The sequence below is a fragment of the Lingula anatina genome, chromosome 3, assembly GCF_051362555.1.
Source record: "Lingula anatina isolate TDL-2025a chromosome 3, LinAna3.0, whole genome shotgun sequence".
Lineage (NCBI taxonomy): Eukaryota > Metazoa > Brachiopoda > Lingulata > Lingulida > Lingulidae > Lingula > Lingula anatina.
The window spans coordinates 23,296,875-23,320,134 of NC_141769.1; the positions used below are offsets into that span (position 1 = coordinate 23,296,875).

The 23,260-nt window shown below is 34.9% G+C and overlaps 1 protein-coding gene across 8 annotated transcripts in view; it reads left to right on the plus strand.

Annotated features, from left to right (window-relative positions):
• The first annotated feature begins 4,085 nt into the window (after window positions 1–4,085).
• Window positions 4,086–23,260, plus strand: part of LOC106163410 (uncharacterized) — a 30,373-nt gene continuing 11,198 nt past the window's right edge. For 3 of the 8 annotated variants that reach the window (XM_087009219.1, XM_087009220.1, XM_087009214.1), the window contains exons 1-12: window positions 4,101–4,344; window positions 5,632–7,352; window positions 8,080–8,196; window positions 8,349–8,425; window positions 8,563–8,674; window positions 8,992–9,067; window positions 10,482–10,627; window positions 12,741–12,906; window positions 13,759–13,845; window positions 14,086–14,154; window positions 14,663–14,745; window positions 15,075–16,419. In XM_087009219.1, coding sequence (XP_086865345.1) covers window positions 5,807–7,352; window positions 8,080–8,196; window positions 8,349–8,425; window positions 8,563–8,674; window positions 8,992–9,067; window positions 10,482–10,627; window positions 12,741–12,906; window positions 13,759–13,845; window positions 14,086–14,154; window positions 14,663–14,745; window positions 15,075–15,127 — 2,532 coding nt within the window. In that variant the 5' untranslated portion in view covers window positions 4,101–4,344; window positions 5,632–5,806 and the 3' untranslated portion in view covers window positions 15,128–16,419. Of the gene's footprint in view, window positions 4,345–5,631; window positions 7,353–8,079; window positions 8,197–8,348; window positions 8,426–8,562; window positions 8,675–8,991; window positions 9,068–10,481; window positions 10,628–12,740; window positions 12,907–13,758; window positions 13,846–14,085; window positions 14,155–14,662; window positions 14,746–15,074; window positions 16,420–23,260 lie in introns of all 8 variants that reach the window. The other 5 variants (XM_087009216.1, XM_087009215.1, XM_087009217.1 and 2 more) reach the window with 5 other exon arrangements.

Here is a 23,260-nt window from a genome sequence, read left to right on the forward strand (position 1 = left end):
TGAAAAGTGCCCCCTCAATTAGGCAAATAATTGAAATAACTTTTTCTTGGTCTTATTTTTGAGTAGATATGCCAAAAAAAGGGCCTTACATATTCTAGAAGTTATTAACTTTTACTGTTAGCGAGTCTTATCGTATGTTTACATCGGCACTGATAACACACGACAGTAATTATATAGCCTGATAGTTCTGCAAAATGTAAATTCAAGGAATATACATCTGCACAGTAGTAGTAGAGATAATAGTAATGTAACTGAATTTCGTGAAAGTTTATAAGGAGACATAACGCATCATTGCATTGTTTGTTTATAGTACTGTCGATCGCTATATGACCCATGACGATTTGATATCTACCGTTACTTAAACCTGATTCGATTGTTTCAACTCTAAATTATGCATTTTTATTGTTTAATTACATAAAACTTCAAATATGGTTTTGAAAAACTTTAAATATTTTGGTACCTTTGTTAAGTCATTTACTCGTTCTTATATAGTATGATTCAAATCCTGTGAGATTTTTATTTACCATGTTTTCTAATTTCAGTAATATGGTGACTTAAATCAATATCTCTGTTATTCATAAGGATCATTATGACAATTAACTTAATGATATTTAATGTTTGACAGGACACTTATTTAGATTAAATTACAGATGGGTTCATTTAAGGGGTGAACAAGCATCGATAAATCATTGAGTAAATAGCTATTTCACTACGCCATTCCATGTTTAACTGTGAGAGTGCTTTCTCTAAAGTCCTTATCGGTTAATAACACTATATTTATAATAAGTAATGTGTATTATTCTGTTACAGGACATCTGTGCCGACGAAAGCGACCAATGCTCAACACCAATATTATCAATCTTCAATATGGATTTCCCTGTGGAACTGGCACTCAGTTCCGATGGTCCTCTTAATATTTCGCAAGTTCGTGGAGTTTGTCGGTTTTTGAGAAGCGATATTTATGAGCGTTTCACAATTTCTCCTCCACCATCCCTCTCTGCCATACTGAGTATGAGATGGAAGTTCTTGAATCCCCATTTCAGCCACTGTGCCGTACAATCAGCTAATGACAATGACGAAGAATGGCACAATTCTAGCGTTCTAGCAGTACTCACCAGTCAGGTGAGACTGAAGGAAGAGATCAAGAATTATCGAGAAGGCCTTAAAATGTTTGAATCTTTTCGAGATGAACTTGACATAGAGCTGCGTACGAATACCATGTTTATTTCGTTTGGCAGTGTTAATTATCAAATTACTGTTCTCCGCGATGTGATAAATCCTTGCGCCAATGTGGAGAAACCTCTTGAATCCAATGTTGAAACAACGACAAAAGATGCACATGGAAATTCCATGGTTTCTGGTGGTAATCATTTTTGTCATTGGGCATTTGCAATGTGTGCTTTTGGTGTCTTTGTGGGCATGGGCGCGTTTGCTCCAAGTGGCTGAAAAATTCGCAATTAATTACGCATTGCAGATTTCGGCAGACGTGCGCTTTGTCAACGATGACCGAATCGCCTACTAGTTTGCTGTTGTTCAGCACTACATTACATGAACTTTGCAATTTGTCATCCAACTTAATATGTGTTCCCACACATGATGTTGTGGCAGAAGTAACAAAAGACTGCGCCTTTGATGTCGAACCAAAAATTAAAAAGGTGATTAAAAAGTGCACCTTTTTTAATTTAGTGCACTGAACTTTTGAGATAATTGAAATTATTGCATAAATATCATTGATTTTCTCCTGTCTACTTCTTGGTGGAATGTTGGTGTTTGATAATGTAGGGATTAGGAACAACCACGTGATATAATAGAACCGTAGATCTGACAGAATCTTTACTAAGTTTCAAACAAGTTAAAAAGTTATGATGTTTATTTTTGCCTATGAAAGCACCCACTGTTGGCACAAAAAGTTACATGGATGGAATGAATTAATAAAGCATACAGTCAGAACAAATCATTTTATTCTGTCTTTTTTTGCTTTAATCTGCGATAGTTGAGCAATATTTATATAATTTAATACCGAGATACTTTAGAAATATGTGCATTAGTTCCTTAATGAGGAAAGAGGGGACTTCCATGTCTGAAAAATAATCAATAATATAAATAATGATTATGACAAGTGAGATCTTTTGAATATACTATTTGAAGAACTTCCGTGATTATCAGAATTGAAACACTTTCCTTCAGAATCGATTCAAATTTATATTGCTTCAGATGTAGGGTTGAAGGTCCGATTAATCGAGGATCGCTAAACTTTGCAGTCTGTACCGTTTAATTTTTGTCATAATTTATAAAGAATTGAAATATGCAGACATCAAGATGATAATACACAATAATATGTTCACCCTCACATTAAATGTGCTACGTAATAAATGCACATGTATGCCATTCTAAATCGCTATGTTATGAACAAAATTTCATCAATTTCATCAATTTCATCAAATCTTTTATTACTGTTTGATTATTACTGGGGGGGGGGGGGGGGGGAGGAACGCAGAAAAGAAAATTACAAGATGCCAGCAAAATATTTGAGACTCTTGGAACTACTGAAAAGCAGAGTATATTGAAAGCTTTTTAAATGGCGAAAAACCGTTCAACTTCTCCAGTTTTGCACCTTTAAACTATACAGGCATCTTGGCAATATCTATATTTCGCCTGACTGCTGCAGACCGCGTTAATCGTTCTGATGTAGAGAAATGCGGGATATGAACCAGCAAACTAGTGTTAAAGGAAAAATGGACAGGGTTGACGTATGAAGGGGGAGGGGCTTACAGTCCCTTACTGAAGAAGAAATGCTTTATCAACGCATCTGCTGCGTACAAAAGGTGATTCGACATTAGAAATATGCTGGGCACGTAGATTTATCTTGACTTAAAATGACACTTTCGCGAGCGCTTGGTTTGGAGATAAAATCATTCGTAATCGCTGATGAGAGATAGCAAAACGGATGATTTAAATTTCCCCCAGAAAAAAAGCTATTTTTTCCTACTCATAATCCATCGTGCTACCATTCCCTGCACTTGAATCTGATGTTTTATATCATCTTTAAATGAATAACTATAACTTACAAAATGTTTTACCGTATGTTTCAGAAGGATATATTGAAATCAGTTACACAAACACTATTATCAGTCTAGATAACTTGGCTTCAGGAGTGCCCTAAGGATCCATATTTATTATTATCAAATATTTCACTTAGGGTCTCCGTCAACCCGGTGGATATCTTTTGGATGAAAGGCATTAATCAAAACAAAGCAGCAAAACTGCCATAAGTACAGAACTAGACAGAGGTTATTTTGTCAGTTTTAATGCAATAATACATTATGCTTAACACCAAATTTTAACCATGCGCAACAGGTTATACAGATATTAATTAAGAATATATATGTAAGTAGCAAATATGGCTTTAGGCCCATTGTTAAGTCCCAGACTTCGTCAGTTGGACTTCAAGTTAGGATAATGTCACGTTAGATAACGCGTCGGTTCTTGGGCCTTAGTGTTGTGCGCCCAGCTGATCCAATAAAACGAACAAGATTCTCATTTGACGCAAGTAGAAATTTAATAATATCTTTGCCATCGGACCATGTGACCTCCATAGCTATAGATGGCTATACTTAGTAATAATCTCTAAAAATCTTTAGATCTCTTAAGAGATTATTACAAAAAAAAAAAAAAAAAAAAAAAAAAAAAATAAATAAATAAATAAATAAAATAAATAAATAATAATAATAATAAATAAATAAATAAATAAATAAATAAATAAATAAATAAACACCGTAACTTTTGGTAAAAAAGATCCGATCAAGCTGATTTTCGAACTCGACCTGTAGACTACATGTATTTGAATATTTTATTTTATGGTTCTGTTAGTTTGAAGACAAAAGGTAAAATAGTTTTCTAGTAAACCGAGCGGCGGCGACCGTCGAAGCTGATGGCGTTACCCCTGTGCACAGAGACATCTTGGTCTGTACATAAAAACAGCATAACATTTAAAACTTTTTCAAAATCAAATTCAGTAAACGCCTGTCAGAGATCGCAATCCTTCCTCACATATAAACCGGAAGTTTTCAAATGGAGCTCTTTAGGCCTTGGAGGAAAGATATATACTTGAATTTCCATGCTTCTTCCTCTCGCTGCTACGTGTTGCATATGCTTTTACTGTCCATATACAACTTTAGTGAACGGCAAGCTGTACTAAACTTAGTAAGTATAACCAAAAGTACAGTTTTTTACTGATGAATGGCACAGATTGGCTGCTTAAATAATCAAAATTTGACCAAGGAAACAAAGTTTTGTCACCTTCGCCAGAATCAAGTTTTGAATTATCAGAATCAACTTAAACATGTACGTTATACATTGTATTTTGTTAGAATATCAACACAACTTCTTTGTAAAGCTTTAATGGCTTGATATTGAACTTAATGAAAAAAAAGGCGATACGCATATCAGTAGTTTGCTGCCTAACTGTGGGAGACCACCGATCTCCACATCGGTCGTTATCTCACTGGTAGAAAAGCAGTTGAATCTTACCTTACTCACAACTCTGTTGACTGACTGGTTAGCTTTACAAGAGTGTGTAAAATGAGAAGATGAAGGGTAAGATTTGAGAGCCCCTATTTCACGGTGGATGCACAAGCTACTGGGATGACATTTTACCATTTTTGGACCATTACTAGTATCTTTCATGTATTAGCACATCAGGGGTCCTACTGATTACCTCAAGATATATCGATATATCAATTTGAATCAAGTTTTGAATTACCTGAATAAACCTATTTATGTACATTTTACATGATATTCTGTCAGAATATCAACAGGTGTTCTTTTTTGAGACTTAATTTCTTGATATTGAACTTATAAAAAAGATATACATGTACCGGTATCTGGGAAAAAAGCAATGAAGTAATACCACCATAACAAAAAGTACATTGATGCCTAATTGTGAGGGGCCTCTGATCTCCCCATTAATACTCACAGGTGAATAATATGACACCACAAGCAAGTAAAAAAAAAAAAAAAAGCAAACAAACTAACAAAAAAAAAAAACAACAAAAAACAGCCATGAAACCATGTGACATACTTCGAATAGATAAAAGATTTTTTGTAGAAAGTAAGGTGAATAAGCCTCAAAGTTGGTTGACATATGGGATTTGGAAGGATCATGCTGCCACATCTTTATATTTCCAAGTAGCAAGAAAATATTGTTTTTGTAGTATGGGAAGCATTAAATGAATTCAGAATTGGGAAACTCAGTGAAATAAGCTTGAAGAAGGGATATAAATATGTTTTTATTGTTGATTCCGGTAATTCAGAACTTGATTCCAGTAATATACCTTGATTCCGGTAATTAGTATTAGGGCACAACAGTACATATCAGAAAACATGTAGGAGTACCAATGCAATTAAATGCTACTTGGATGTACTTGTACTTGTTCATTACTGTCTATTATTATCATATATTTATTTTGAACAGTACAATTTTGTTCTACAATGACTGTGACCTTGTAGTAGATGCAGTATTCTATAACTACAGTACCAAAACTAAAGTTACAATTTAAAAATATGTTTACACAAAGATAGTTGTCAGACAGTATTAAATTCAAGGTATATGGTATTTCTTTGTCTTTTCAGTGATGAAATAAAGAGAAGACCTATAGGACAAGATCCCAGTAAAACAAAGCTTTTTCAACTTGGTTTCTCTGATAAGTTGATCTTGAGAACATTCTTGAGACACCTTTTTTTGAGTACCATGGAACATATTCTCTAATTGAAAGTGATCAAATTCGAAAAGGAAGAAGAAAGGAAAATGCATGGTTCAAGTGCTATTTCAGTAGATGATTCCCAGTTTTACACTCATGTAAAGCTTGAGGTTGACTCTGACACAAAATACCCTCCACATGATACAGGGAAACATAGGAAGAAAAGGAAGAAAAGGAAGAAAAAGGACAATGATGGGGATGAAAGTAGAAATGTGTCTGTTCTTCAAGAGATCATATATGAAAAAGGGAAAAAAAGAAGGCGCCAAGAGAAGGCGACAGAAACTGAGAAAGATCCAGAGACCTCACAAGATTTAATTATGAAAAGGAAAAAGGAACATAAGTGGAATGTTGTGCCAGAAATGCAATGTGCTTGTGATTCACCTTCAACTGTTATGGATAGTTTGCCTTCTGCTGCTAGCACAAAATATCCGACACATGACGCAGGGAAACATAAGAAGAAAAAAAAGAAGAAGAAGAAGGATAATGATTGTGATGAAAGTATAAATGTTTCTGTTATTGGAGAGAGCATAGATCAAAAAGGGGAAAAAAGAAGGAGCCAAGAGAAGGCGACAGAAACTGAGAAAGATCCAGAGCCCTCACAAGATTTTGTTATAAAAAGAGAAAGGGAACTGCAACATAATTGGAATGATGTGCCAGAAATGCAATATACTTGTGATTCAACTTCAACTGTTATGGATAGTCTGCATTCTGCTGCTGACACAAAATATCCGACAAATGACACAGGGAAACATAAGAAGAAAAAGAAGAAGAAGAAGAAGAAGAAGGATAATGATGGGGATGAAAGTAGAAATGTTTCTGTTATTCAAGAGATCATCGATCAGAAAAGGAAAAAAAGAAGGCACCAAGAGAAGGACACACAAACTGAGAAAGATATAGAGGCCTCACAAGATTTTGTTAAAAATAATTGGAATGATGTGCCAGGAATGCAATATACTTGTTATGTACCTACAACTGTTATGGATAGTTTGCATTCTGCTTCTCAAAGTAGGGCAAATGAAAAAGACTGTTTAAAAGCAGCTGTTTGTAACTCTTCTCAGGGGCTTACTGGAGTAAAGAAACACAAGAAAAAGAAAAAAGTTGAAACTTCATCTGATACAATTTTTAATGGTCATAACTTGATGAGTTTGAATGTTGTAAAAAATAAAAATTCATCCCCACAAAGTGTTTTTCAAACAGAACACTGTCCCACTGTTCAAGAGGAACAACCAGACACCTCCAAGAAACAAAAGTACAAGAAAAACAAAAAGGTTCAGGGATCCAGCTTAACTGAAATACCTGAAAGTTCTGCAGTGATATTGAATTATGGCATAGGTGAAAATGGAGCTGATAGTGCTGACATGCTTAATCCAGAAGGTGAAATTTGTGAAATGCCAACTAAGGGTAAAAAAATCAAGAGAAAGAATCATTTGCCATCTAATTCAGATTTGGACAACTGTGCAAGGCCATCTTTGAATATTAGAGAGCAGAATGACACCAGTGTTTTTGTTCAGTTGGACTCTGAACACAACTGCAGAGAGGAAAGTGTTAAGGATGGAAAGAAGAAAAAAGAAAAACAGGGGATCAAAGGAATAGGTGAAAAAGCCACCACTTGATTTAATGGTTTAGATGAAAGTTTTAAAAGTAATCAGTTACATTACTCTAGACGGGTAAAACGAGCTCTATGACTGGGTTTCCATATACCAAGATGAATCTTACAGGATTGATAAATCTCTTAGGAGTTTCTCTTTAAATTGCTTTCAGCTTATACGGCTTAGATGTCTAGCACACCTACTTAAGCTGCTAAACGATTTTTAATTACCCCCTGGCAGCTTCAGTAGGCGTGTCAGACATCTAAGCCACTTAAGCTGAAAGCTATTTAGTGAGAAGATGTTTGCAATTAAGCAAGAATCCCCTCAGAGATGGATCGATTCACAGTTTGTACGATAGGGTCTGGGAATGGTCAATATTTATAATCAGTTTATTAGGACAACTTTGGTTACCATAAATATGCTGGATATCTTTTACCTCAGCCATTTCATTTGTAATTGCCTCAGAATGGTTAACTGCCAATTGAACTGTTGGGTCAAGCAATTGTACAAGTTTCATTTTAATGAATATAGTTATTGTATTGTATGTGCCAAAAACAGATCTGTGCTTTCATTAATTGCTAATTTTACGCATAATTTATAAGCATTATTATTTCATCAAGTGTTGATGGGTTGGTGGTGGGGGAGAGATTTTTTTTTCTCGTTATATAGGGAGGGGGGGTCACTTACATATACTTGAAAAGAGCTTTTGATTCTGAATGTTACTATTGCAGATGACAGTGAGGAGAGTGGTGGCCATAATTACCCGGAAGGTTTATATCCAGTTCACATTGTTGAGTCAAGGGCTCATGCAGCCAGCAAAGTGGTTGAGGATGAATTAAGGGCAAAAGGTGTCTCTACTTTTACCTTGTCTTTAGATTATTTTTGGTAGACATTTTGTGTGAAAGATCTTTGCAACAAGTAACACATCACTTATGAACTTGTAAATGTAAAATTAAGTTTATCGCCATTTAAATGTTTGATTATTGATTTTGCTTTGCAGGAGTCGAAGTCCTTAGGGGAAAATGGAACAAACGGGAAGAATCAATTCTGAGGAGAAATGTGCTCCGATTTGCAAAGGTGAGCTTTCTCTCTCTCTCTCTCTGTTGATTTTTAAAGAAACTTATGCAGGTCTGTACATTTGAGAGCTTTTTTAACCTTATTCTATTTTCATTGGTACAAGAATTCTTACAAGCTCTTTTATCTTAAAATCCCAGGATTTTGATATTGAAGATCCCAGTGACATGTTTACTTTGCTACATAAATCAGAGGATAAGAAGATTGAGCTCAGACGAATAATGAAACAAAATGACTTCAATCACCGCTTGGGTATGGAGCTTTTTTAAAAAATTTTATCCCTTGAGTGACTAAGCATATTGAGTGATCTTAAAACTTAACATGAGTCTATCTCGAATTAAGAAATGTTCTGTCTGTAGAATAAAATATTAGTAAATTGACTTTAAAAAAGGTGGAATAACTGTAAGATCACATTGCTTTGAAGTTTTTATTTTGAAAAATGCCTTTTTGATATTTATTATCTTCATTATATATTTATTTTATAACATACTTTGCATTTGGCTTTTCCGTGTTTTACTTTGATTATTGTGTTTTTCTTTGAAATGTATGTTTTTTCCCTCTGGTTACAGTGGATGGCATAAATCGTTCTATCTTCTGCTGTTATAGCAAAGCAAGAAAACTGTTTCATGGGTTGAATATGGGACCGTAAGTATTTGGCAATGAGTTTAAGAAGATAAAATATGAAAAATTTTAACTGGCTTTAAAACATTTAAGAGACCATTATATGCATGTGGCTGGGAGCATTTTTTTGCTCAACCCTGGATTGATTTTTTTCTAATTGAAAATAAATATGCATAAGGTTGAACCTATAAAACCTGACCTAATGCCACTATATAGTTTCAAACATCATAACTTAAAGATATACCAAAGGGCATCATTTCCTATTTCCTATTTTCTTAAAAAGTAAAATGGGTGTTTTCTGCTTTCTTTCTGATATGCTAGCTATAAACCTCAGTCATTAATGGCAACTCATTTGAATTACTGCACCCAAGCAGTAATGTACCATATATTACCAAGTCAATTGGCAGACATATACGAACTGGAAGGATGGATGAGTAGGTCAGATTATGCCCAGAGATTTGAAGGAGGTGCAGTCTTAAAGCTCTTTTATGGCTGATTGTGTGATTAATTTGGTTTACCCCTTGCTTGTCAACTTTATTCGAGTCTTATAAGAAAGCAGTAGAAATGGTTAAAATTTATCATAGGGAATCCATGCCCATTTCATATGTAACTTTAAAAGGACAAAGTGTAAGATTTTATAAACACATTTTAATGTCATTTTTTTACTTGAAATCATAAAAACTGTTAAATTTGTCTACAGACAAATATTGTTTGATTGTTTTAAACAGATAAATACAATAAATTAATATTGACAAAAATAATTTTATCACTTCCTGATGAACCTTGCTCCCTGTCAATCATCTTGAAATAGTTTCGAATCATGTGCAACCTGCAGGTCTGTTTTTTGAATGGATTAAGAACTTCAAAAATCCCATGCTTAAGCATGGGTTACTGATTTTCTAATTGTCACAGATTGTTAATGAGTTACTGTGAGTCTCAGGAAAGAAGGATCAAAGGTTTGGAGAATAATACCTTTTACCTGAGGAATTCATTTAGCATGAGTCTTCCATGGGAAAATCTTACACTGTACACCTTTAACAAGTAATTATAAAAAACTGACTATGACAAATAAAGCCTGAATTTATTTGACACAAGAATGTGTACAGGTTGCAGAGTTTGAGCAAGTGGATTGATCAAAAATTAGCATTGCTAATAGGGGTTATTAGATTATGAATGGTTATGCCTATACAGGTGAAAACTCACTGATTTACCTGTGCTCACCATTACCAGGGGTGTATCATTATTATTATATTATCTTTACACCTATCTCCTGGATCTGTCAGTCAGATTGATAAGTAAAACTTAAATTGAAATGTCAGAGTTCTGTTTTGTGATCAATTTAGTCCCTTCCCAAACTGGAAAAGCACAGTCAAGTATTTAAGACATGACACAGTTATGGTGATGATTTTTTTTTTTTTTTTTTTTTTTTTTTTGACAGGTTTTCTGATGAGGAAGTCAAACAGCTGCAGAAGCTGCAATATGAATACGGCAACAAGTGGGTGAAGATTGGTATGCTGATGGGAAGGAGTCCAGAAAATGTGCATACAAAGTGGAAGCAACTTCGGGAGAGAAGTGAAAAAGAGGGTAATTTTTTTTTATTCAAAATTAAAAGAAAAGATGTAGGGCTACATGTACCTGTTTGACTGTGGTAAGAGTCCCTTCTGTAGAAAACCAAAAACTGAATTTATATAGCTGATTGCTGACAGTGTTTCCTCGAGGATGCCAGGTTTTTCAGATTTGGTGGAATTTAAACGTGTCAAAACACTTGCTGGAATGGTTCAATTAATTGTCGAACACATAATTTTTAGACATACAGTCGAATACCCAATCTAATGTTTGTTCAACTGTTGTATAACTGTTGTATCATCTGAATATGCCATGTTTGAAGAATTTAAACATTTGAATTGGATTGTGAGGTTGTTCATTATGACAATAGATTGCAGTGAATAAACTTTGAGATCACAAAAATTAAAAAGATCTGCAAAATGCATTTTGATATTGGGCATAAAGGAAAAGTATCAGAAGTACAAAGTATGTACATTTCCTGGAATATTTTGTATTGATAACTATAGATTACTGTCATGGTTATTAGTACCACCAGTGTGTACGCTGGCGGTACTCATGGCTTTAGTCCCGACCCGCCTCATATGGCTCCGTTGGCTCTGCAGGGTGTCGTGGGATACAAGTCACCGTTACCCCTTCTCCTCCTAGACTGCAAGGACCTGTGTGCCCATCTCTTGGATTTAGATCACATATAATCTCAACTTGAACTCCCTGGTATTTTTGTCTCAGTTGGTGCATTGGCCTGGGCGTGACACTGGTTCAAACGCACCCTTGTCAAAATTTTTGAAAATTCAATGCTAAATATCTCCCAAACCAAAGGAATTATGGGAAAATTTATTACGGAAGTCTGACTGAAAGTCATATGTGGAGATTCCTAATATGCCCTTGGATTTGACTTTCGACCTTTATTTCAAGGTCAAACGAGCCAAAATTTTCTAAAAATGGGAATTTTTTGCGGAATTGTTTTTTCTGCTGATTTTCAGAAACCACACAGATATAACATATAATATTATGGGCAGGTGTTACCCTTAGGGTCATCTTTCATCTTCTTGACTTTGGGGTCAATCGGTGCATTTCCACTCGAGTAGCAGCCATTAGATCACAAAACTGAAACTCTCTCTAATTCTCAAACTGTTATTGCTATAGACCACTTGTTTTATGCGTTTTGTAGAGCTTGTCAAGCCCAACACTGAGGGTAATGTCCATAATTTTTGTTTTTGATACGGCTTAGGCATTGCACTATATCAAAGAGTTCAACATCCGATATTCAGTAGGGAAAATAAAATGTGAAATACTCCAAAATTAGCAGACATACACCCATAGTTACTATTGAACTTGAATAGGAAGTCATATACTAGTAATCAAACTGTGACCTTGAAATTGACCTTTGACCTAATTTTTACCATGAACTGAACTTTGCAAATTTTCTATCCCTTATATCTCGAAAACTGGCAGAGATACACCCAAAGCTACTGTTGAACTTGAATAGGAAGCCATATATTGGCAATCTAATTGTGACCTTGAAATTGACCTTTAACCTACTTTTTATGATGAACTGCACTTTGCATGTTTTCTGGCCTTTATATATTATCTCCAAAATAGGCAGAGAAATGCCCATGGTTACTATTGAACATGTATAGGAAGTCATATACTGTGACCTTGAAATTGACCTTTGACCTACTTTTCCACCATGAACTGCACTTTGCATATTTTCTAGCCCCTCATATCTTCAAAATTAGCAGAGATATACCCAGTGTTGCCCCTAGGTTTTCTCTTTTGTCAGCATATATGCAACATTGATAAGGCATTTCAAAGAAAACCAATAGGCCTATTGTCTAGAAAATCACAGGAGTGATCAATGTTAGGAAAGTACAGGTCAGTTAACCAGCATGAATCTGCATGATTTTAGTTATGGTTATTTTTAATTTTTTTTTTTTTTTTTTTGCATAACTTGAGGCATCTTGATTGCATTTTATAGAGCTTATCAAGCACAAGACTGGTGATGGTGTCCCTTTTTTTGGGTGGTTTTCCATACGATTACGCTTACCCCAGCTGGTGGTACAATGTCCAGAGGCAGTAGCGCCTCTCTGATCCTCTAGGTAATTAATATAAATAATGACCTATTTCCTTCTAGTAATAAAGTCTGGGAAATGGACAAAAGAGGAAATTCGGAACTTAAGACATGGGGTGGTGTATTTGACTGGTTGCAAGGACCTGGCCAGCCTCTCAAGCCAACTGCCCTGGAGGGAAATCGCCCACTTTGTCCCTACAAGAACTGCATCACAGTGCAGAAACCAGTGGTAAGGTCCCCTCCCAGGCTGGGGTGGATATGACTTTTCTGCTGTTTCAAATATACTTACCCCTGTAGATTCACAGTCACACACATACACCCTCACACACACACACACACACTGACAATACAAATTCATGACAAATCATTATTACTAGAATACTAATAACAAAATAAACAGTAACTGTAGTCATGTAAAAGCTGTCAGTTAAGTCTGACTGTAACACGGTTAGGAACCAGGTCTGTGATATGTGGTGCAGTGCTGGGTGCAGGGCAGACACTGGTCAAGTTGAACAAGAAAGGCAGTCCTTGATATCTGGTAAAGGAGGTCAAATGTGGCGATATGGACAAGACATTTAGTAGCGCTAGAGAGCTCCTGTATTGGCTGCCAAGTGGTAGGCCTGCACCCTGCCATGCCATGTGGGTGGTGGATATTTTTTTACCTGGTTTTGAATTAAATTTACCTACATACATGTAGCTTCAAAAGTCTAGGTAAAAATAGACATAAAAAGTCATTCCTGATAACTGAGACCATACCTTTTTGCACATGAACTATACTTATCATATGACATGGACTGTAGGGCAGTGTAATTTTCTTGAATCATCTGATCCTATCTTAGGTGTTGAGAGTAGATCTTTGACTGACTTGTAATATGATGGCTTTTGTTTTTTATGGGAGGGGGGATATTTTAGAGATGTGCAGGTATAATGCTGAATATGTGCATTTGACACTTAAAAAGTACTCAAAAGTAATTTTTTTAGTCTTATAAATGTCTACGTGGCAGATATAAAAATAAAGTTTCCTCATATTTCAAGATTTTTTTATTAACTTGTTTTAACTTTGATAGTTATATTGTTTCAGGTTGAACCATGATTGCAGTACAGATTTTCCTGCTGATAATGCCATGCATCAATTTGAGAAAAAGCATGCGACTAGTTTGGTTAATTGGTAGGGATTGTTATATAGTTCCTTTTATTCTATTATGTAATTGAAATTAAGGACCACATTAGATTTGATCAACTGAAAATGAAGCTGGTGAATGAAACTCAATGTTTGATTGGTTAAAGATTTAAGGTCAGGATTGGAAGTGATATCATTTACTGTTCATTTGACTAAACATTTTTATTTTGGATCATTTTTTATTTTCATAGAGAATTCATAGATATACATATATTTGTATTTTTTTAGCCTTTATGAACTTAATGTTGTCTGTGAAGCAGATGTGAATTGGAAGAGTCTTGTGGAGAAGTTTCCTGGGTAAGGCTGTATTCCCAGAGCTTTTAGATCGATCTATCCCCGCGGGGAGTCTCACTAGATTACTGTCAGATAATCCGGCTTAAATGTCCGTCCCGCCTACTACACGCTGTAAGGGGGTAATTAACTTTCGTGTCCGCTCGGCTGACAGCTATTTAGCGTGAACCCCCAGGGAGTTAGGTCGATCTAAAGTAGATCGACCTAATCTCTGGAAATGGGGTCTAAGTGTTTGAACCACATAGAATAGAAATGTAATTTGTCAATGTTGAAGGCAGACATAGGAGTAGGGTTTGTAATACTTAGCTTATATTTGCTAATTCGGGATGTTTTTCCTAACTCATTTGATAGATTGAGAATTCTGGATTGAAGTTCATTGTAAATGGTATAATTGTTTTTTTTTTTTAATGAATAAAAGTGATATTTACTCCCTTCATTTTATTATTACAATTATGAAAATGTACTTTTTAAATATTTTAAATCACAAGGAGATTGTTTTTTAAATTGGTTGTAGCATTCCATCTGAACAAGTACTTCGTCGGAAGTGGTTTTACATGAAGTCAAAGGTTTCCAATTACCAGTACTTGTCCTTCAGAGGTAAAACCATTGTGCACTTGATTCTGAACAGAATTTATTTTCTTGTGTCTGTCAGATTTTTAATTCTTCATTTTAATCCCTTAAAACCTGTGGACGGAATGATTCTTCTAACTGTTGGAAAATTTTCTACTGCATTGTCTACTATTTAATTGGCATATTGGGTAACTTTAAAAAAATTATTATTTTTATTATTTATTTTTTTGTGTAAAAGGAGTTAATTATGTAATAAATAATGTAATACTTGACAACTACCGGTATATTCTTATTTGAGAACATATATGTCTTGAAAATAAATGTTACTTACCCGGCCGTCATTGTTTTATTTTCAGAAATTTTGGAAAAATTTCGCCAGAAATATTGCAAGGTGAAGAGAGAGAAATAGATTTTCCGTCTATGATCAAATTTCACTATGGAGAGTTTACAAGATAATTTACATGTACCAGTAAAGGAACTATTACATAAGAAGCAAATGATGAATGAGAAAATGATGAGAAAGCTCGAACTAATGAATCAGTTTTGTATGGAGTCAGTATTCAGTGTATTATCTCCTAGTACTGAAAAAAAAGCAGCTTAGGCCTTGAAAAGGAAATTAAAGAATTAGTCTACATTTAATTCTTCGAGTTAAAATGAATGTATCATGAAAGATTTCTGTGCAACAAACTATGGATTTTTAGGTCAGGGAATGAGTACATTGCTACAATGTAGACCACATTGAGTTTTCCTTTTGTAATAAGTTACAGTAAAAGGTTTTGAATGTTTTTTAATGCACAAAATGATGTAAATGTCTAAGATACATGTATTTTCATACTTATAAAACCCCTGTCGAATACAATATTAACTGAAAGTTCTTGGTTGCAAAAGCATCATGTAAAGTAATTAAGTTAAACTTTAAAATAAACTTTTTTTTAAATGTGAACGAATTTCTTTTTTCATCCAAATTATTTTTTAAAAAATCCTGGGTTTTTAGCTGTAAATTTACCATGTCCACGCTGATTACAATCCAGCGCACACATTCGCACTTGAAGTGAACGTGTCGGTTGCGCTGGTAAAACGATCTTCTAACAAAAGTGTGTTAGATGAGTCGTTCACCCATTTTACGCTCAATTGAGGATGTATCGGCACATGTTAATGCCCAAAACAATTGAAAGGACTCGTGAAGTAAGAAAACATTCCTACATGACGACAAGATAATATTATTTTCAACTGAAACAAACACCACGTGTACATATTTTTTTTTATTCGGGAAGTTCAAAGGTCTGACGCGTTTCCAATCCATATTTCATAGGCACCCACCTTGAGCGTAAACACAAACTTGGTCGTCATCGACAAAAAAGGCAGGACGATCATCAATGCACTCAAACTGTAGATCTGTGTTAGCAGCACAGTACAGTACGCCTGCTTTATCGACTTAGTGGCTAAACGATAGCAGGGAATACTTTGGCATGATGTTCATTCATGGGCCGACTGGGGGAAAGTGAAGAGAAATAAAACTCTCAAGTCGCGAGACAGTAGCCCAAGAAGGAGATATCGGCTGCAACAGTAGAAAAGGCGAGGGAAGCGAACGCAGTCGGGACACGAAGTCTCAAAAGATTTGTCTGAAACTATCCACGAGCGACTATATTAAATAGAAGACAAGCATCAGAGCCCAAGGAAGAACTTTTTTGGTATAAACAGGTATGACTGGTATGCACTGTAGGCCCTATTACACTTAATTACAGTGAAGATGTTGGGAGGCAGTGAGATGGGGGGGGGGGGGGGGGGGGGGCGTGATGGTGAGATATCCAGTTTGCGGTTCATCAGGTATATCATAGAATGGTAACATAAGATATATATGCATTACATAGACATTGCCACATACTTCTAACTTCTGAAAATTAAGCCATGACTAAAATATAAATTGGAATAACAATCTAGTAATATTTTTTGTGGAGTTGGGACTTTGATTTATTTCATTTGTTTTCACGCATGCCAGGTGAATGTGATCAAGGCACTTAAATTCTTCATTAATTTAAGGCTTATTGAATAGCTGTATGAGACAGTGTGGCCTTTTCAAGAAACTAGCACCTTTAATAAATGAAACAGCTAAGTGAATGCTTTGACCTTCTGAAAAAGCTGCGATATAATGAAACTACGGTAGATGCTGGATAGTATATATGTGCATACTAGTACTCTAGTAGTCAGAGCTCTTTTGTATTGAAAGCATGACAATCTAGCACAAAATAATACTACTGAGTGGAAGGTCAAATAGCAGCTTATGAAAGCTCATCAGTCAGCTTGAAGAAACCATCCTTGAAGTTGTAACTTGTTATAAATTTCTTTTTTAATACCCTGTATATATGTAAGTTACACTTATGAGACTTTTCTGACTTTTGTCGGAATTCCGACTTTTTCAGGGTGATTTGGGTCATTCTTGTGAATCGTGTAAATCCTACTTTTTCAGTGAGGACTGGTCTTGTCCCTGAAGTTACCAAAATGAGACTTTTCTGACTTTTGTCGGAATTCCGACTTTTTCAGGGTCATTTGTGTCATTCTTGTAAATTGTGTAAATCCAGGGAATCGTGTAAACCCTACTTTTTCAGTGAGGACTGGTCTCATCCCTAAAGTTACCAAAATGACCAAAATGCATGTTTTTCCCTTGAAGAGTGAAATGCCTGATGTACCAGCCTGGCTAAATATAGTTATAATAGTTCCTGCATGTTACTTGTGCATATGCAAGGAATCGTATGCATTCTGTATTACTTTTTCTTGGCTTTAAGAATTCAGTGTTAAGGTTGAATATGGGACAAATGCAATCTTTCGTGGGTTAAAGGTTCTACTGTACTGTCAGTTAGTTTTGATATTGATCTAAATCTTTCTCCTAGAAAACATATAAAATATTATATTTCTTTACATAACTATTACTTAATGAAATAATGACATGAAATTAATAGTTGTTGAAATAAACTTTATTGATCTGCGAGTTGGTGTATCTTGGTCAGTTGAGATGATGGCCTTTTTTCTGGCACGCCCCCTCCCACCCTGCCCCATACACATTATTAATTTTCTGGCACGCCCCCTCCCACCCCGCCCCATACACATTATTAATTTTCTTTTCTTTATTGTTTTTATTGGAGGGAGGGTTGATGGAATGAATCTGAATGGTTCTTAAATTTGTAAAGGATTCAAAGGAAATTTTATATTTTATTGTTATTATTATTATTATTTTCATTATCATTTACTACAGTAATTTTTATTTTTTGCCACAAAACTGCACATTTTAAAATGTTATCTGTAGGCATTAGAACTTTGCCATAAGACTACTCTGCACAGGTAAGATAACTGCTGTTATATATATATATATATATATATATATATATATATATATATATATATATATAAACAAGACTTGAACTTCCAGAGTACTTCTAGGGTGATATAGTAAATGGTAAATTAGAGGTAGGCGCCATGCTGTGTACACATCTGCCATATGATATGAGTGAAATAATTAGCCTCTTCCTTTCTTCACGTATGTTGAATATGCAGTATGTACATTGTAGTTTGTTGGCTGTCATAGCATCTTGTTAATTCACTTTTAAAGATGCAGAAGGAAAGTTTAAAGAAGAAAAGAAATTGAAAGAAAATCACCTTAATGGCTCTGGGTGAAAGCATGATCAAGCAAAGGAAAATGGAGCTAATATTATAAACCTAAATAATATGATACATAACATTTCTTGATAACAAGAATTCAGAATTGATTCCATATCCGTCATGGTTCTACTGATAGCAGACATTGCTTTCATTTTTCACAACCGCAAGCTATCCGAGGCAGTTGGATTCCGTTTTTATCTCAGAAAAACCCCTGATATTAAGAAAAGGCATACACATTCTTAATAAAAATAGGCTGTAAAAGTCAAGTGTAGTTGACATTGCATCCAAAGTAAACAATTTTCTGAGAATTTTATCTTGGTGCAGTAGAAGTGTACTTGTCTGAGATTCCAAGCAAACTGATATTTTCATTAAAAGGTTATCCTGACTGTCTCTACAGTTCAGCTCATGACAGTTATCCTGAGTAGGCTGCGCATTTCATCTCTTTTGAAGTAGCATGCAATTGTGGTTTGAGAAAATCAGTTAGCACGGGGCACATTTTCTGGGTCTTTCATCACATCTTGTATGTTTATGCAACCAAATAAAAAAGAAAAAAAGAATAATTCCAGGAAAATTGTGGAGCAGTTTTTCAGTGCTAGATCAGTAAATCAATACATGCAACTCTTATTGCAGATCTACTTTATTAAATTGATTTTTTAAATTAATTTTTGTCTTTGCACCCTTTAGTTTTTATCTCCTAGACAGCATGTAGATTTAAATAATTATTGCCCTGAGGTCTAAGGAGAAGATATGATGTTAATCTCTGCTGATAAATGCATTATAAATATATACTAGTAGGGTATACTTCATATCAAAGTTGGAGTACACAGAGACGATCTTAAATGGACTTAAATACTACATGTACATATGCTAGTACAGTTTTTTACTTTGGAAAATCTCCAAAGAAAGTATATTATCAGGGACCACTGTATTGAAGGTGGTTTAATCCCACGTATATTTGTACATTTTCTAAGCACACTGCAAGTGGGTCTAACCTGTAAAACCTTTAATTTGTTTGCCTTCTGACTGAACAAGTTGCTTGTGTTGACAGAATAGGCCTCGGTTACCTGTAAACTGGAGTGGCGATATGCTCGTTAATGGGGTTGAAATAAACCGAAAATCAGCTTAGCTTCAGAGATGATAAGATTTTAACCCAGAGAGGTTTCAAATGATCTGACATATTTTTAGGGACAGACCATAAAATGATGTTTTTGCTACATATATTCTCTGACTTTATAATTTGCCTCATGGGTATTCATCAGCTTGTTGTAAAAAAATTGCAATAACAGTAAGTTTTTGATAAGTCAATATGACCAGAGACAAGAAAAAAAAAAAAGAAAACAACACAACCCACTCTTTCTGTGAGGATACTAGGAACTCGAAAGCAGTTTGTGCCCAAATTGATTCCTTGCATGTTGACATCCGTCAAGTGTAGTTCGGGAAGCATGTTAATGGTAGTAGGCATGGGTGATCAGTGCCATTCATTACTCCATTGGGAAGGTGTTACAGACAGACATTAAACTTGCATGCAATCACAATAGAACACAAAACAATGAATTGGGAGCTCCTCATTAACACAAGGAAAAATATTTTCCCAATCAATATTTAATCAGTAGCTAGTGGTAAAATCCACTTGACGTTATTTTTGCCCTCTTCCCATTAAACTGAAAATACCTTGGGAAGTTGCTTGTAAATTAAGTATATGAACTTCTTAGAGGCATGCAATATGTGTTAGACCTTAATACAGCAGTAAATTAATTTTCTTGTAAATTTCAACACCCTTTTCTCAGTCACAAAATCATGATCTCTAAACACCTCCGAGTTTCAAGATTTTTATTTTTAAGTCACTCTTGAGATGAGAACTGGAGAAAACTGGGGAATTTTACTCATAATGGTAAAAATTGAAATTCGGAATTCAAACACTGGTTTACAGATGATCATAGTTTTTTTCAACAGTATTGAATGAGATACACTGGTAATTGAGGGAAAACCATTGACGTTTTTAGAAAAATTATTTTTTGCACAAATATTGAGAAAGGGCTAGTATACACCATATGTGTTTAACTCTCTTAAATTAAATACGAGTTGACACTGTATGTGTTTAACTCTCTTAAATACTTAAAAAGGCACAAGTTTAACCCGTGGTAAGAGATGTGACAAGAGGGGGAAACACTGTTGAATTTCAGTGAATTTAGGCAGAGACTTAAAATCCCAGTTAGTAAATAGTAAGTAAGTGACAAAAAGGGGGAAAGACTAGAATTTCTTTGAAATTAAACAGAGAGAAATATGATTTGCCAGTTAGTAAATCAACAATGAATAAGTCACATCCACAAGATTGATAGTTCGTAGAAGTGTCACATCGGTGAAAAGCATTATATTTGAAGTCAGTAATTGATCGATGTAATCAAAAGGTCACAGCTCAGCAGTAAGAGCCAACTGTGTTAATGACACCACCAACCCCCCCCCTTTCTGAAAAACTGTTGAAGACTACTACTGGGTGTTATAATAATAATTAGATCTTTAGATATAAGAAGTCATTCTAAAAATCTAAATTCAGGGAGGGGTGCAGGAGCTGATCAAATTGCTGTGAGCTTAGAGTAGCAGACTGTCTCTGTAAACTAGCCTCACTGTCTGTCTCCTCTTCCAAGCTTGTAAAAGTAATTTGCTACAAGCTGGCTTGTTTAATCAATACAGAATGATTTAGGTACTAGCACATAACATGGTATGTTTCCTAGTACTTAGATTCCGCTCATAATTCAAGTACCCTTATAGTTTGACATGTTTAACTATTTTGTTACTAAAAAAAAAAGATGTACTCAGACTTGAATCTTACTGATTCAGAATTTTAGATACTTATTTTAGCCTTTGTAGGTACCCTATTTTTAACTCAAAAATTGTTGGAAGTTTGTGAGAAATTGCCATAAAGGTATTACAGACTTTGAGACTATACCGATAGTTCACTGAAGGTAGCAGATGGGCACCCTAAGGCGAAGTCAGGGTAAATCAAAACAACAATGGCATCATGTGTAAGGACTGATACTTAATGAATCTAGATAATTATGATACATTGGCTTGAAGTGAAAAAAAAAACCCCTGTAGATGGAGTGAAGCTTGGGGCAGGGGAGATAAAAAGATTAAAAAACAGGGAAAGTGAGGCTGTAAAGATATTGGTTGGCTTTCACAGGTTTTGAGAGACAGAGAGGGGTGGGGGTGTCAAGGTAAAATGTAGCCTAGGGTGTATGTATCATTTGTTTTCATTTAAAGGTACATATGAACCGAGCATCGGTGGATAGTGGATTCTCAGTAACACATGTAAACCACTTCTACTAGATTCTTATATGACTCAAATAAATTCGACATGCCAAGGGATAAACTGAACAGATCAGTCGATCAGCCATAAAAGACCTTTAGACTGCTCCTTTCTTTAAATTTATGGTTGTAAATTTAACCTACCTCCGTGACCTACTTTCCTGCCCCATTGCCATACAGCTTAGAATGCCAGCAGAAAAATCTGTTCAAAAATCATTTTCGGGTAAAATTAAACAATGCCTTTTGGTAATTCTCTTAGTTATACTACTTGAAACTATATGCTGGCATTTGGTTGGTTTTTGTGACAAAAAATTGACTTTGTATGCATCTTTAAGGGTAAATCTAGGTAAAGAAACTTTTCCCTTGAGGTGTAAGAATGAGTTATCTGTCCTGTTTAAGCCAGATGTTTTTACCTTAGGGCAGCATGCACATGTATTTCGTAACTTGTAATTCTGCACATTTTTGGTATTCTTACATTCATTTGTATAAAAATAAATGTACATTTACTCCAGATAGGTTTTTAAAGGGGTTTACATTGTGATTGCTATATTTCAATTGGTTTGACTTGGAATATGGCTTTAGTGCTCTGTGATGCATATTAAATGCCTGGTGTTTACAGTGACTCAAGTGTTATGGGAGTTAGTGTTTTCTTTTGGGACATTAAGGCCCATTCTGTCCATGACAGCCATACTGTTCCCAACCCCATGTAATAATGTCAATAATCACTTTGACATCCTGCTTGTTATTTGTCTGTCTGAGTGAACTGAAAACCAGAAAAGAATTATTAATGAAATTGTATTGCTATTTTCAAAATAGGTTCTTAAATGGGAAAAAATAATAAACCGGTAGAAGAAAAGGAAAGTTAAGTAGGGAAGTAAGAAATTTGACCTTTGTGAAGGTCATTTGAGGTCAGATACAAAGCTCGTCACTGTTCTTCTAAATCACCTTAAAAGTCAGCTTTGCTCATGCTCTTTGTGAAGTGTTGTTTACCTGTATTCTAAGCTAGGGCATCATGCCAGGCCATTTAACTTCAGATATACCAGTTCACTGTGCGTTTTCAATTATAAATGAAGGATCTATAGCTGTCTGGTGTAGTAGAATAGTAAGTAGTATTGTGTATGATGCTTGTTACTTCAGTTGGACCTCGATCAGCATAAAAAAGATTGTAACTCCAATCACATTTTTGGATGAAAAATGTCATGTTTGACTGGAGGCATGTTGCATGGAATGATACTGTTGGTAAAATAAATGGAAAAAAATCCATTTAAGATTGGAAAAAAAATGCTCTTTCTGCTTACATGTTGACAGAAACTTGTCATCTGTCGATATTATGTTTTATCAGACCTCAAATTCATGGATATAAGAATTGCATAAAAAGACCATTATTATATAATGAGATTTATTAGTTTTTTTCCTTAGTTACTAAGAATATGTGTTGAGAAATTAATAGTCTCTTTTTTCATAGTATTGTTTTTTAGTCAAATAACCTTTTACAAGGAATTTGTTAATGTTCATTAATATGATAGGAGCATGTGTTGTAATTACCATGCAGCTAAAAATAAAGTTGATAATGTTTTACGGT